At 43.6% G+C, this 15,424-nt stretch overlaps 3 protein-coding genes across 3 annotated transcripts; 2 read left to right on the top strand and 1 right to left on the bottom strand.

Annotated features, from left to right (window-relative positions):
* The first annotated feature begins 531 nt into the window (after positions 1 to 531).
* On the top strand, positions 532 to 3,302 carry LOC119557299 (segment polarity protein dishevelled). Its single transcript, XM_037870008.1, has one exon. It carries the CDS (start codon positions 971 to 973, stop codon positions 2,834 to 2,836), a length of 1,866 nt encoding a protein of 621 aa, XP_037725936.1. The 5' UTR covers positions 532 to 970; the 3' UTR covers positions 2,837 to 3,302.
* Positions 3,303 to 4,054: 752 nt separating this feature from the next.
* Positions 4,055 to 5,452, top strand: LOC119556201. Its single transcript, XM_037868154.1, has 2 exons — positions 4,055 to 4,342; positions 4,409 to 5,452. Exons 1-2 carry the CDS (start codon positions 4,134 to 4,136, stop codon positions 4,566 to 4,568), a joined length of 369 nt encoding a protein of 122 aa, XP_037724082.1. The 5' UTR covers positions 4,055 to 4,133; the 3' UTR covers positions 4,569 to 5,452.
* A 515-nt stretch (positions 5,453 to 5,967) lies between these two features.
* On the bottom strand, positions 5,968 to 15,032 carry LOC119556200 (tyrosine-protein kinase hopscotch). Its single transcript, XM_037868153.1, has 10 exons — positions 13,199 to 15,032; positions 12,158 to 12,318; positions 10,800 to 11,006; positions 9,717 to 10,036; positions 9,189 to 9,651; positions 8,673 to 9,025; positions 8,115 to 8,551; positions 7,684 to 7,862; positions 7,432 to 7,596; positions 5,968 to 6,968 (listed from the first exon to the last, which is right to left on the bottom strand). The coding sequence occupies exons 1-10, from the start codon at positions 14,270 to 14,272 to the stop codon at positions 6,779 to 6,781; spliced, it is 3,549 nt and encodes a 1,182-aa protein (XP_037724081.1). The 5' UTR covers positions 14,273 to 15,032; the 3' UTR covers positions 5,968 to 6,778.
* Positions 15,033 to 15,424: the final 392 nt, after the last annotated feature.

Raw genomic sequence — 15,424 nt, 5'->3', positions numbered from 1 at the left:
GCTGCCCGCCCCTGGTCGCGGGAAATTCAAATTTCCAAATTTCGCAACGGCAACGGCTTTCGCTTTCGCAGACGAAAAATTTTCAATTTCGAATTTCCAATGTGTCAAAGTGTCAGTGAAAAAGGGAGATGCAAGATCTGCTCTCTGCTCTCCGAGTATCTAAGACTAAAAAAAACTGACCGACAAATGATAGAGATGGAACTATGGTACATCGAAGACAACCACCTGGGTTTATTTGGTATATTCGCATTCGTAACTAAAAAATGCCAAAATGTTGCATACGGTCACGCTAAAATGTACTTGCTAATATAGCAGGGACAACCTCCCCCAAATAGCGAAGACCTCATCCTGACATTCAGTATTCAGTTTGGTATATTTTTAAACATACTAAACTGGCTCACTAATGGTCACACTGAAATGATAGGAGGAGTGTCTTCGCTAAGCCGGGCGAGTGTCTCCGCTAGGCCAGCGAGTACACCCTCCTGCCGCCTCAGTATGACCGTTTTAACTTATCGATGTATCACAGTTCCATCTCTATCATTTGTCGGTCAGTTTTTTTTAGTCTCAAAATTCTAACAAAATTATTGGTAAACCAGCGAATAACTGGCAATATGCTCGTCTCGCCAACGAAATTCGTGCTCCGTATGTTAACGCGCTAGAAATCGAGCCCATGGAGCAGTCGCCTTGCCAATTAAATAGCATTCGCATTCGCTATTTCCATTGAACAGCGAACACCCAGCCCAAAAAAAAGAGAAAGAAAGAAGGAAAAGAAACGCGTGCGAGAGCGAGAGGGCAAGAGCGACACCAGGGGGAGAAAAGCGAATTCGAGTGATTTGATTTTCGGAAAAGGGTTTTCCTCCTGTCCACCAAGTTAGCCAGTCCTTCTGGGTTTCCCAGTGTTTTTTGCTCCGCGTTTTGTCCCCACCCACATATTTTGTGCCCCCCACGCCCTCCATTTGGAGCAGGAAAAATGGATGCGGACAGGGGCGGCGGGCAGGAGACGAAGGTGATATACCACATCGACGATGAGACGACGCCGTATCTGGTGAAGATCCCCATTCCATCGGCCCAGGTGACGCTGCGCGACTTCAAGCTGGTGCTCAACAAGCAGAACAACAACTACAAGTACTTCTTCAAGTCCATGGATGCGGATTTCGGTGTGGTCAAGGAGGAGATTGCCGATGATTCCACCATTCTGCCCTGCTTCAATGGCCGTGTGGTTTCCTGGCTGGTCTCCGCCGATGGCACCAATCAGTCGGACAACTGCTCCGAGCTGCCCACCAGTGAGTGCGAGCTGGGCATGGGTCTGACCACCAGGAAAATCCAGCAGCAACAACAGCAGCAGCAGCAACAACAGCAGCAGCAACAACAGCAGCAACAGCAGCAGCAGGTGCAGCCTGTACAGCTGGCGCAGCAGCAACAACAGCAGCAGCAGCAGCAGGTGCTGCATCACCAGAAGATGATGGGCAATCCGCTGCTGCAGCCGCCACCGCTCACATATCAGTCGGCCTCCGTGCTATCCAGCGATCTGGACTCGACCAGCCTCTTTGGCACCGAGTCCGAACTGACCCTCGACCGCGACATGACCGACTACAGCAGTGTGCAGCGGCTGCAGGTGCGCAAGAAGCCGCAGCGGCGCAAAAAGCGAGCGCCCAGCATGTCGCGCACCTCCTCGTACAGCTCCATAACCGACTCGACCATGTCGCTGAACATCATCACCGTCTCCATCAACATGGAGGCCGTTAACTTTCTGGGCATCTCCATTGTTGGCCAATCGAATCGCGGTGGCGATGGCGGCATCTATGTCGGCAGCATCATGAAGGGCGGCGCCGTTGCGCTGGATGGACGCATCGAACCGGGCGACATGATCCTGCAGGTGAACGACGTGAACTTCGAGAACATGACCAATGACGAGGCGGTGCGGGTGCTGCGCGAGGTGGTGCAGAAGCCGGGTCCCATCAAGCTGGTGGTGGCCAAGTGCTGGGATCCCAATCCCAAGGGCTACTTCACCATACCGCGCACGGAGCCGGTGCGACCAATTGATCCCGGCGCCTGGGTGGCGCACACCCAGGCCCTCACATCGCACGACAGTATTATCGCCGACATTGCGGAGCCGATTAAGGAGCGACTGGACCAGAACAACCTCGAGGAGATCGTCAAGGCGATGACGAAGCCGGACAGCGGTCTGGAGATTAGGGATCGCATGTGGCTGAAGATCACCATACCGAATGCGTTCATCGGCGCGGATGCGGTTAACTGGGTGCTGGAGAATGTGGAGGATGTGCAGGATAGGCGGGAGGCGCGACGAATCGTCTCGGCCATGCTGCGGAGCAATTACATCAAGCATACGGTCAACAAGCTGACCTTCTCGGAGCAATGCTACTACGTGGTTAATGAGGAGCGCAACCCGAATTTAATGGGACGCGGCCAGGGCCACCTGCATCCGCACCAGCTGCCGCACGGACATGGCGGCCATGCGCTGAGCCATGCCGACACCGAGAGCATCACCAGCGACATCGGGCCGCTGCCGAACCCGCCCATCTACATGCCATACTCGGCCACGTACAATCCAAGTCACGGCTATCAGCCGATCCAGTACGGCATCGCCGAGCGACACATCTCATCCGGCTCGAGTAGCAGCGATGTGCTCACCAGCAAGGACATCTCGGCGTCGCAGAGCGACATCACCTCGGTGATCCATCAGGCCAACCAGCTGACCATCGCCGCCCACGGCTCGAACAAATCCTCCGGCTCATCCAATCGCGGTGGCGGAGGCGGCGGCGGTGGCAACAATACCAACGATCAGGACGTATCCGTATTTAATTACGTATTGTAGAAACCTTTCTTTTTGCAATCAAATTGTGTTTTTAATTAATTAAATTAAATATGTACGATTATTCTTTTTTATATACGAGTATACAAAGCAAGCAAACAGCAAACAACAATATAATAATTATAATAATAATAATAATAATAATAATAATAATACTTATGTATATGTATGGTACGTGTAAGTCATAGAAAAGAACGCTAAACAGCCAGCCACAAAGAGAAGGATCAGCAGGATCGGTAGAAACGAGAAACAAGAAACAAGAAACGAGGAACAAGGAACACCACAGGGATATCCGTGTCCGGCATCAATCGGTTGTGGAGACGATCAGATCAGATCAACTGAGATATATGATATGTGAGCAGGAGCGGATGGAGCAGCAGGAGCGGCAGCACGACGGCGAGGATGATTTTGAATAAAGTTCTAAGAATTTAGTAATCACAAAGTAAATAAATACAAATAAAATGAATAATCGATGGCTTTTTGTACAGAAGGTCGGGTCTTATCTGTGGCTATGTATTATCTATTTTCAAGTTGCCTGCAAATATATAAAAAGTAAACGTTCCCCTGAATCCCCAAGAAATTGATTAAATTTTAACGTTGCTAGAAAGTAATCAGGTATACTTTTTCCAAATTCTTAGAAGTTTTTTACGTTTCTTTTTATAATATTGTAATCAAACGAATAAAGGGTAACAGAAATATTTCGGTTCGTTTTCTGTTTTTAATTATATTTTTAGATCAATATTCTTCTCAATATTATTTTAAAAGACCATCTAAAATTAAATATTGACTAAACAGGCAAACAAATAATGAAAAATATTTAACAAATAATTAAAAAAAAACATTTTATTTAGATATGTGTAAAATGTATTATTTTATAAAATGATATAATGGAAAAAAAGACTTGCTTTGAATAGTAAAAATTAGTAAACTTATTTTTAAAACTTTGATTTTCATATATTTTTCCCTGAAAAGTGTACCAGTTTATTGTTTTCCTGCCCCAAAACAAATAATTGGGCATCTTGAAGCTGCCTGGAAAGATCTCCATACGCGGAACCGAGATATTCCGGGTATGGGTGTGCACTCAAGTGCATAAAGAAGGCTATAAATAGAAAAACCATTTTGGGCAGCGGCCGCAATTCGAATATGCCGCCTAGCCTCGCCGTTTAACAACACTGTTCCCACCAATCGATAGCATAGTTATCGAACAACCACCCCAGGCAATAAATCGATTTTTCTTGATTTTTACGAGAAAATTCGGAAATAGCAGTACATATTTTACGGAAAAGTGATAAAATCCGAGATGGCCACCGATGTGGAGCCGGCGGCGAATACGGCAGACAAGTTTTCCGCCAATGCCGAGGAGCTGGAGAGCTATTATTTGATGCTGGAGGCGGGAAACATACCGGAGCTGCAGTGGCAATTTCCCGGACGTAGGGCTCCATCGCCGGAGGCAGCATCCGGCGGAAATAGCAAGGAACTGGAGCAGGCCACCGATGCCATTGAGCAGGAGTATGATATCCGGACTTTGGGTCTTCTAATATGTAATACATATATCTAACCCACCTCCATTTGCAGACCCCAAAAGGCCAACGATTTCGACTTCAGCGACGAGGTGGCCCCCACCCAAATGCGCGTCCGCAGCCAGACCTCCACGCCCAAGTCGGCCAAAAAGAAGACGGCCAACTTCGCCGGCGTCATGGAGACGCTGAAGAAGAAGAACGCGGAGAGCTCCTAGCACCCGCCAAAATTCTGATGCTGATCTGGAAATCCAAGGAATCCGTATACAGATCGCTATGAGGATGGGAATCTCCAAATGGAGAGCGCCAGGAGCTCAAACATAGCTCTATACTCTATAATAACCTAGTTTGTAAGCGTTCAAAGGGCAGAATTCCGATGCAGACCAGTCTGGGGATCACTTTACATTAATTTAGTTGAGTAAAAACAAGCTAAATTCTATTTTTAGTTGGGAAAAACATTGTCTAACTCAGTAAATCGCAGATAAAGAGTGTAACCCTTAAAGGTTCTTGCGATTTCGCCATATATAGTTAAGATCTACGAGTAATCACCACTCAACAAGTTGGTCTAGATATTTATATATAATACAACTACTACAAGATCTACAAGTAATTACCACTCAACAAGTTGGTCTAGATATTTATATATAATATAACTACTACCTTGTCATAAGACTAGCTTGTAAGAACTTTCATTTACCATTTAATAGTTCAGTTTTCCATTAGAGAGCAAGTACTGGTGCACAGTATCTTGCAAGCGAGGCAGCCTATTCCTTAGAATTAATGCACTAATAAATAAGAGTAGTTTAAGTAGCCGTAAGAAGTTCATCTAGCATTTTATATAGTTAAAATAGGTATAATAATGCATTTAGAACTTACTTTTGTGTTCCATTTGAAACTTCATTTCTTACTCATTCGTTTATGGCAATATTCTTGTTAATATTGCCTAATAACCGCCGTTTGAAGATTAGCCTATTTAGGATATACGTGAACCACCTTCTTTAAGGTAGTTCATAGTTAATTAATCATAACGATTTTAAAATAGGCAGGTCAAGATAGGTTAAAATCTGTATATATAATGAATAAAAACTGAATTTCACAAAAAGCTGTTATAATCGTGTCTGAAAGTAAATGCAAACTATTGAAATCAGCACAGGTATTCAACATAATTCTTAATGAGTGTCTATTTTTCCTAAATATAATATATGCAATAGGCTTAGAAAAATAAATAACCAAGTGTTCTATAAAAATAGTGTCATCTCTTTCGTTTTTATATAAATAATACAATCGTTTAAGAAGAATATCCTATTCTATTAAAAAATACCAGTTTGCGATTTAGATTTCTGAACCAATTGATAGAATGTTAAACTAAAAACTAGTTAAAATGTTCAATAAAGAAATAACTTTGAAATAGACGTTTAGATGCTATATTAAATATTTATATATGGTTCCAATAAAACAAATTTCTTTAAGAAATATAGTAATCCAATAAGGCTATATACGAATTTAATTGTAAAAGTAGAGATACTATAAACGCAGAACTCTCAAGATCCGTGTCAGCATCCCTTATACGATGTACTCCCCGCTTTGAACCCACTCAATAATGACATTCAATAAACGTTCACTTTTAAACACGTAAGAAAATTGATTTATTTCGGAAATATCCATTCTCGTTAACAGCAATAATAAGTTATTGTGCCTGCGGGCGTGTTGTGCAACCGGCTTGTATAGTGGCTGTATAGCTTGTAAATATATAATTCGTTTCTGTTTCGAAGTATTGTTGGTTAAAATGGCATTTGATCAACATTAATTGACATACCTTAGGACTATATGTGCACATGTTTTTTTACGTTATAGATTAAGCTTAGTCGAACCGCGGAACCGATCCTTTCGATCCGTCCCCCGTGTTTCGTGTAAATTACCGTGTGTTGCCGTTCTCGCTCAAGCCCTTAACTAGTTTAATAACTATTTACACTTTATATTTAGTTTAGTGTTTATGCGTGGGCATTACAAAAAAATTGAAGCTCAAGCTTAACAATATTTAACAAAGTGGGCTAAAATGTATAACACAAAGTAGGTTGAGAATTGGTTTACATGTGTGTAGATATATGTATATATATAAAGTCGGGGCTTCCGCCGAGTCAAGATTGGGGGATTGAAGACGAGGGAGCGTGGGAGGCGGCCAGTATTATGTTAAAAAAAAAAAGAAAGGCTGTCAAAGGCATAAGTGTTTTTTGGGCATGATACAGATGGCTCTTTTGGGACATTGTGATTCTTCCGATAGAGCTTATAGCTTTAAGGGTTACGTCAAGTGGTTTGGGGTTCGGTTGGGTTGTTTTAAAAACGTACAGTTTAAATGCTAACAGCTTAAAAAAACTTATGCCTAAATATTTGTATAACATTCCGTTGTTTTAGCAACTCTCGTCTCCTGTCACTCGGCCTCCGACGGCAGATTGGGCGGCGACTGGTGGCCATCCGACGGATGCGAAACCTTGGTGGCCGTCTCATTGGTGATGATCTCCACGATATCGGCAAAAGTGGGGCGCGAACGGGGCGTGGCGTGCCAGCACAACTGCATCAGATCGTACATAAAGTCTGGGCAGCTATACGGGCGATTCAATCTGCAAAAGGAAGGTGTTTTTAATAGGATACATTTTTATGAGTTTTGGAAGGAGTAAAAAGCCTGTAACCTTTCGAAATGAATACTAAATGGAACATTTACATATTCTTTCTGTTATTAAATTTAAAATAAGTACAGAAAAAACTTTAAAAACTTAATATCTTGTGTTTTAAGAAAAAAAAAAACTGTAAGGACTGGCTTATTACTATAGATTCAGTAATATTTTATATTTACTACAAACAGATAGCATTTTTTTAAAGCCCTATGCCCTTCTAAGAGATTATAAAACTGACTCATAAAAGTTCTCACAGCTGTCAGTAAAGAATCTGTCAAAGCCTTATCGCTTTGAAATAATAGCTACACGTGTTTAAAGGTTATCTATGGTAAAAATAAATTATGTTTCCTACGAAAAAGTGTAGATTATTTGTTAGCTAATTTGTGCTGAGCTTGGCGATAAGCTTTACCTTTCGCCCTTTTGAAGACGGGTCAGGAAGTCCTCCTGCGAGGTCTGCATCGGCACCAGATTGGGCAATTCGCCTCGGGTGAACATCTCGTAGAGCACCACGCCGTAGCTCCAAACGTCCGAGTATGATGAGAATCTGCAGGTGGAGATGGCCTCCGGGGAGTACCTGTCAATGGGAAAGGAGTATTCAATTGTTAGTCTTTATAACACCTCACCGAAGGTAGATAGGATAACCTAGTTAGATCTTCCTCACCATTTAATGGGAATATCTCGCTTGCTCTTCGCGTAGTAATATCCATCCGAATTGGCGAATTGCGCCAGGCCGAAGTCTGAGATTTTGACGCAATCGCCATCGCCGCTATGATCCACCAGAATGTTGCGAGCGGCCAAGTCCCTGTGGATCAGTCCCATTCCAGACAGGTATTTCATGCCCTACGGGAAGAAAATTAATGGATGAAACATCATTAAATGGAAGAATAACCAATTTTAATGGGATGATTTAATATTTCTAGGAAAGGAATATAGAGCTCTTGTCTCTAAACCCAAATATATTTGAAAATCTTATTAAAGTTGTATTATATATACAATATATATATATATATATATAACAAACCTTTTATAAGATTATCATATATATTTAGGCTAAAAGATATATATTATAGTAATAATCCCGAACCCACTCACTTGCGCAATGTCCAGGGCAAAGGCGACCAGGCGTGAGTCCTTGAGATTGGGCCTCTGTAAGCGCAGGTAGTCATCGAAGGAGCCGGAGAGGTACTCCATGATGATGCAGTGCGACTTCTCCGCCCAGTACTTAAACTTGACGATGTTCGGGTGCACCAGGGTGCGCATAATGCCAATTTCGCGATGGAAGTCGCTTGACACCTGCATGGTGTTCAGCATCTTGATGGCCACCTGCTCGCGTGGATGGTCCTTGTTGTTGAACTCCAGGTGACCCTTGAAGACGGTGCCGTAGTGACCCTGACCGATCAAGTTCTCCATGTTGTAGATCACGCGGCATTCGCTGGTCAGCGGTATCACCATCAGCATGTTCGAACGCGGGAAGGGATAGTTGCAGGGAATATCGCTTCTGTCAACAATTTCCTCCTCGGCAGCTCCGTCTGCGAAGAGATGTAGAACAAATGTTCAAATTACAAAAGGTTATGGTCTTAATTCACTTGTCCCTTTTGAGACACCCCCTGGCCTTCGTTATCTATTGAGACTTTCGGATTGGGAACTCACTCGTTGCGAGGTCAGGTGGCGGCTGATAATGCGACAATTTTTCCGCCGCCTTGATCGTGTTGAGGCGCGAGAAGATGTCGTGGTGACTGAAGCGCTTCTCCTCGTCATCGGACCACCCGTCCATGATGGTCTCGAACATCAGCGGGGGGCACAGATCCGGTTCCAGCATCTTGAGTATGTTGCCATCGGTGTTTCGCTGCCTGATCAGCTGGTCCTGCGTCAAGTTGCGCAGATCGTCCTTGCAGCGCGAGAATATCTCGTATATGGTGGTGGCGAAGGCCCATAGCTGGGTGTACTGATCCAGCTTGGCCGCCTGCAGATTCCGGTAATACTTGGTGGGTATCCACGGCGAGCTGGGAATAGAATTTAGCATATATTACAAGGTTTTTCGCTCATCTCTTATCGAAATACAAAGCTCTATGAATTGTGCCTCGATGATAACATGCTTTAATGACGTATGCAATCATGTGTTTATCGGCAAAATGCCATTATTAAGCGGAATCGAGAGCTACTCACTCGGATTCTCGATAGGGCCGCGGATAGCCTGGATCACTGATCTTCACATCAAGCACGTACGAGTTGGGATCGTACTTGGTCACGTACAGATTGCTGCAGCGTATGTAGTTGTGGATGATCTTGTTGTCCTCCAGATAGTGCATGCCGCGCACCAGCCCATGCATCAGATCCAGGAGACAGTGCAGGTTGACATTGGGCACCGAGTGCAGGAACTTGTTGAGCGGCCCGTAGCGTGAGTACTCCATGACCATGGTGTACGGATCGGCGAGCGTGAGGCCGTACAGCTTGAGGAACTGCGGCGACTGGATGAGGCTCCAGGTCTGCGCCAGGCGGAAGAACTCCATGAAATTGCCATCGCTCTTCAGCATCTTCATCGTCACGGAAACATCCTTCACCGGACTCTGTTGCAGCCAATCGCCGCGCATCGTAAACATCATGCCATCGTCGCTTAGCGAAATCGAATCTGCGGTAGTTCAAAGATAGGAACTTTAGTGCAATCAAGGTAATACAGCAATGACTGCTCCTCACCTGGATACCATTGCAGATCCGTCTTGGGATTGAAGATCTGCGGATTGCGGCGCTGCAGCTCCGCCTCGCTGAGCTGTAGGTCAGTCTTTTTGGCCTTAAGGTTCTTTGGCAGCAGCAGGAGCAGCAACGGCGGCTTGTCGTACTTGGAGGCGGGTATGCGGTAGCGATCGGGACTGTCCGCCTGGATGAAGTGCGCCACTTCATGGAGGGAGTTCAGCACGTGCTCCGCATTGTTGTAGCTCAGCTTCCACTGCGAGTCCTTGCGCACGATCCTAAATGTTTCGGTTTTGCAACGCTCCTGGTCGGTGTTTTTGGCCATGCTGCAAGGAGAAAGGCATCGTTTGACATTATTGTTATACCCTTGCAGGGGTTTATTATGATTAAAGTCAAAAGTTTGCAACACAGGGAAGGAGTCGTTTACGACCCTATAAAGTATATATTGTCTATTCCATGTCCGTAGTAGTCTCGCAGTTTTAAGGCTATCGGGATGCAACTTTCCCAAAAGTCTTCTTTCTATCGCAAGTTATAGGAATTATCATTATTATAATACAATTTTTCTGTAATATTTTCAAAGCATGACTTTAATAGCATGATGTGGTTTAAGTTGCAAGGGTATATTAGCTTTGGCTTGTTGCAGTTAAGTCTTCCTCTCCTTTTTTTATCTCAATCCTAAGCTATAAATAGCTGCAACAAATACACGCAGTCCATAATGCGTTTTGCAAATGCTGCAAAAAGGAAAAGCTTCGCTTCGCATTATCCGTTTGCATGGCAACCCGATGGCTCAAATCTTCAATTAAAAACTGTTTTAATGACGTACTTGCGGATTTGATAAAAAAAAAAAGAAAACGCAAGCAAAGCGTTCTAATTTTACTTTCATGGAAAACGTCGTTGACGTCTGCCCAAGGCCACAGAGACTAATTAAAAGAGTTAATCCATTAGAAGGAAAATGCGAGTAAAAACCCGGAACAACTATGGCCAATATAAAATGGCATAGTGTATGGCATATGGAGAGCATTCTAAGCCTGATAAAGGTCGAGGAAGTGGCTGATAAAGTGGGCGCGTGCGGGGTACAGCAGCACTCACATTTTGGTGTTGATATCAATGTAGTATATGTTGTACTCTCGGTCGCATTCGCGCACAATGTAGCTGCCACACTTGTCCCCATTCTCGTGCAGCTTCATCAGGGAATAGGCGCCGCCGATGGGTCCATGGCAATACAGGGAGCTCAGCTCTTCCAGGGAGGGCGTGCGGTAGGAGTGGCACAGGTCCTGCATCCACTTGCTCGACAATCTGCAATGGAAACGGCAAAGGAATACCAGTTAATGGGGATTTGGTTGTCTTCATTACTCTAGATTTACATTAAAATTCTCCTTAGATAGTTGGCTCATTTAATGTACAATGTACAAGTCGTTTTCGACCACGATTTTATATATACTCATAACATACACTATGCTTTGAGAAATCATTTTCACTTTCAATAAACTTACTGAATATAATAATCCATGGAAACCTAATTACAAATATATTGTGAAAGCTTTAAATTGAAATCCCTAAACATACATACATCAGAAATTATTAAGTTCAAAACAAGAATTTAATTATTTTCTATATTATTATTAAAAATATATTTTTTAAAGAATATTAGTAGGTCGTTATACTACATTCGTAACATTATAATATTATCTCTGTGAAATTTTAATTGCAAAAAACTATTTTAATATGATTTGTTCCCTAGATGATAATACAATTGTTCTTAGATTACACAAAAACCAAACATTCCAATAAAAATGTAAAAGAGCGCTGTCAATAATGTTCATTTTTTTTTTATATATATTTATTTTATAGATTAGCTGGCTTTTGTCATCATTCCTCCCCCCTTTTTTTAGTCCGTTAAATGTATAAAAATGAACTATCAAAAAATAAAAATAAAAAAAAACTAAGATTGATTTCAAGGCCTCTGTTGGAAAATAATTGTTTTGAAAATATAAAAACTTTAAAGCTTGATAACATACATTGAAATTCGGCTTTGTTTTGCCTGCTAAGCTACATTTTTAATACTTTTAAATTAATTTTTTTTTTGTTTTAACGATGGCATTTCATACACATTTTTTTTTAACGGTGTTATCAAATTTCATGTTTATGCTTAAATCAACTGTTAAATGGTTTTTAGTTGGAACTATATATGTTTGTTTACCCCAGATGAAATTATTAAGTATTCGACGTACTTCGTGGAATTTACGAAGCCTTCAGCATGGCTTATGTTATTTTGAAACAATGAAGAATAACAACACTTACGATTGTTTGTTATCACACACATGTTTAAACTCATGCCTGATCAAGAGATTAATGGTCTTTAATTGTTTTATTATTATAGAACAAATATATTGGGCATATTGTTTGTTTATTATATATCATTTAAGATGACAGAAGGGAAGCCTCACCTGATATAGATGCCCAGGTAGGAGATGAAGGACTTCATCTCCTTCTCCGTCTGGAACTGCATCTCGTAGCCCTTGGGCAGGCCCACGATTTCGAGCCTCACGGAGGTGTCGCTGATTTTGGAGATCATGAAAATTCCCTCCACGGCTCCAACCAGATTCCACTGGAAACACATGGACAACATTGTAATCAGCGGTCATTGGCTATATGTATATAATTTTCTTTATGTTTTCTTATTTTTACCCTGAACGTTCCACATTGGTTGCCCCCGATAAGACGTATTATTACACGTACTCCGGATCGAGAATCGAATAATCGGCGAAGCCATTAAACTGGGAGCTCAATAAAAAGGTTTTCGAATTAAAACATGAGGTTTTCCTGGTTGAGATTAACGTGACTAGGCACGAGCGAAAGTGCTGATCTACTAATATTCGAAAATTCCTAAAATTGCAACTTGTAGATGGTTTTCGATAGATAAGAAAGTTCATAGATCAACTTTTGGGTTACCCATAACAATGCGGATTAATCATATTTGGAAAAACCTAATTTGTTTGATGTCGGATGTATTAAAAATAATTTTTCTGAATAATTTAAAAAGAAATTTTTATGAAATTCCCCTAGAGACACGTTCTGATATCAAAGTAAGAGTCGAATATTGAATGAATTACTGGCATGAATACTATTAAGAAATTCACTGGAAATTTAGAAGGGTGAGAACTAGTGTTTCATGGGAAGTATCATTTAACAAATTTAATCATTTTTGATCGAAAACATTGGGTTTGATTTTTAGAAAATGGAATTATTTTGGTTGAAAACAAAACTATAGTTTATAATAGTATATAGTTTATAACGTCCCCTAAGTTAAGAGCGATTTAATTTCGGGGAATTATTATAAATAAGGTCTAAAACTATGAAAGCGACTTAGAATTGATTCATTTCCGCAAAGTTCTGATAAACTTCTAAAAATCTAAATGTATAATTCCAAAAATGTAATCTCCAAAGGAAAAGGAGCTCTATAAAAACAAGTATATAGTTATATTCACCTTGAGGGTGGCTTCCGAGGTGACCCTGGCCACCTTGAGTCCCGGCTCCAGGGAGTCGTGCGGAAAGACGCGCACATAGACATCGATTCCGGGGCTGGAGGATCGTCGCTTGCCCTTCTTGCCGCCGCCGCCATGGCCACCATGATTGATGTTCGTGGTGAGCGTGGACAGGGTGTTGGTGGACCCGGAGCTGACCAGCGTCGTTGTGGACTTGCTGACCGTTTGGGTCAAACTAGTGCCGATGGCGCCGCCGGCGCGGGCCACCTCCTCGTTGGGCAGATACTGAACGGTGCAGGTGAACTGTTCGGTCAGATAGGAGGGCGCCAGGTGGGAGATCTGGTGGACATAGTGCCACTTGAGGCGCTCAATACTCGGCGCATTGGCCTTCAGGTTGCGGAACACCTCACGTATCTTGGAGCCCACAAAGAAGCTGTGCGCCCGCCACAAGCTCGGCGGCAAATACGCTCGGTACGACTTCTCGATGGATCGCAACGCCTGGTCATCCTCCGTCTGCTCCTGGGCATCGATCAGCATATCCATTACGGCCAGGCCCGTGGACTTGTCCTTGTGCTCCGGATAGCGTATCTCCGGGATTTGTTCGGTAAGCCAATCGTAACGCATCTGATGGTAGAGGAACTTATGGCTCCTCGGATCGATCGACTCCAGCTGATTGTCCAGCTCGGGCACCCGGAATCGCATCCGAAAGCAGTAGACCAACTGGCAGCTAAGTCGCTCTCCGGGCAGCACCCACGTGAGATCCAGGCGTATCAGCGGCGTGGGACGACGCGAAGTAGAGTGCTCACGTATCCCATACAGCAGCTGGGCCGTGGGGGCAATGTTGTGCAGGCGGCACATGGCATTGCACATCTCCTCGCACAGCATGTTGGGCGGGAAGCGCTCATAGCCACCGGTGACGAGATTGTACACCCGGATGGTGCCATCGTTGTTGGTGATGCTCTGCGAGGAGGTGCCGCTGCGCATGGAGGAGTTGGTGAGACTGGCGCTGTCCGCCAACGAAGTGCGTCCGCTGCTGCTGTCGTCCATTCTGTCCTCCTCTCCCCTGGCCAAGGCCATGAGAAGATGGTCGGTGAATGGTGCCTCTGGGCGGGGTCCTCGGTGCTCCTCCTGTAGTCCCAGTTTTTGGCTGGCGTTTATCCTTGTGTGCGAGAACTAGGGCTGCTGCTGCTGCGGCTGGTGCTTCGTCATGCCCAGCCTGGATCCTGGATCTGCAGATTCACCTGTTGGTTCAAACTTCAATCTCCGCCAGAGTTTTGCTTCACACACCCACGCATTCAGATTCGTTTTGGTGGCTTTCTTGAGGTTCAGCTATTATTTTATGCCTTTTTTGGACTGCTTCTTCAATTCCCGCGAGAGAGAGAGTGTGTTTCATGGATGGATTCTCTTACGCTGAACAAGATTTTCTCCCCGGTCCTCTGGGATTATCTACACTTTGCTGCGAGTTCCATGGATTCCGCTGGCGGGGAACCCTGCTGGATTGCTGCTTCGACAATCTTCGCGAGAATGGAGCACCAAATGGAGCGCCGAATGTGCCAACTCCCCGGAGAAGAACTATACTTCGTCGATCCGTCAGCAGCCGAGGCGCAGAAGAAATCGGAAGAAATCAGGGTCCGAAACAAGACACCCGAAACGCCAGCAAGATCCGAATCTTTCGCGGGGCAGGGCCACTGCAAAACTTTGGGCCACCGCCGGGGATATAGTCGCACCTTGTTTACAGTCGCGTTTCGTCGTGGAATTGGATCTGCAGCAATTGCGAAGCTACAATACAAGCCACGAATAGCTGTGAAATATATCGGACAATTTGCACCTACTGTTATCGATTGATTGATGGCTGGGCAACTGGCACCTACCGATATCGGGCCCAGTGTTGGAAACGATGGCGGTTTTTTATGTTATCGATGTCCTATCAGCTAGAGGTGACCTGCCAAATTCAAATTAAGCTGTTCTCACCTTACTGGTAGGCAGCGAATTTTATTCAAATTCCCTTCTTAATTATAAGATTTTCCTCAATCCTTGTTCTAAACGCTTTGAAATATTTTTGTTAAAAGCCACAAATGTCCTAAAAACATTTTGTAAATAACATTTAGTTTTGGAGAGAACCATAATTAAGAATTTTACAAAGTAATTTCAAATAACTTTTTCCTAAATTAAATGCATGACTGTAACGCTTTTTTGCCATTTCATACCCATTTTGTCAATTAATGCCAG

The sequence above is a fragment of the Drosophila subpulchrella genome, chromosome X (assembly GCF_014743375.2).
Source record: "Drosophila subpulchrella strain 33 F10 #4 breed RU33 chromosome X, RU_Dsub_v1.1 Primary Assembly, whole genome shotgun sequence".
NCBI lineage: Eukaryota > Metazoa > Arthropoda > Insecta > Diptera > Drosophilidae > Drosophila > Drosophila subpulchrella.
The sequence above is the reverse complement of the archived record's forward strand: the minus strand, read 5'-3'. Positions and strand labels throughout refer to the sequence as shown.

What these genes read in the sequence shown, in the direction of transcription:
- LOC119556201 (XM_037868154.1), top strand. Translation starts at nt 4,134, where the DNA reads ATGGCCACCGATGTGGAGCCGGCGGCGAATACGGCAGACAAGTTTTCC. An exon ending in ACCGATGCCATTGAGCAGGA is followed by an intron (nt 4,343 to 4,408) that starts GTATGATATCCG and finishes CTCCATTTGCAG; the next exon opens with ACCCCAAAAGGCCAACGATT.
- LOC119556200 (XM_037868153.1), bottom strand. Translation starts at nt 14,272, where the DNA reads ATGGCCTTGGCCAGGGGAGAGGAGGACAGAATGGACGACAGCAGCAGC. An exon ending in CGGCCCTATCGAGAATCCGA is followed by an intron (nt 9,026 to 9,188) that starts GTGAGTAGCTCT and finishes TTCTATTCCCAG; the next exon opens with CTCGCCGTGGATACCCACCA. An exon ending in CGTCTTCAAAAGGGCGAAAG is followed by an intron (nt 6,969 to 7,431) that starts GTAAAGCTTATC and finishes TTCCTTTTGCAG; the next exon opens with ATTGAATCGCCCGTATAGCT.
- LOC119557299 (XM_037870008.1), top strand. Translation starts at nt 971, where the DNA reads ATGGATGCGGACAGGGGCGGCGGGCAGGAGACGAAGGTGATATACCAC.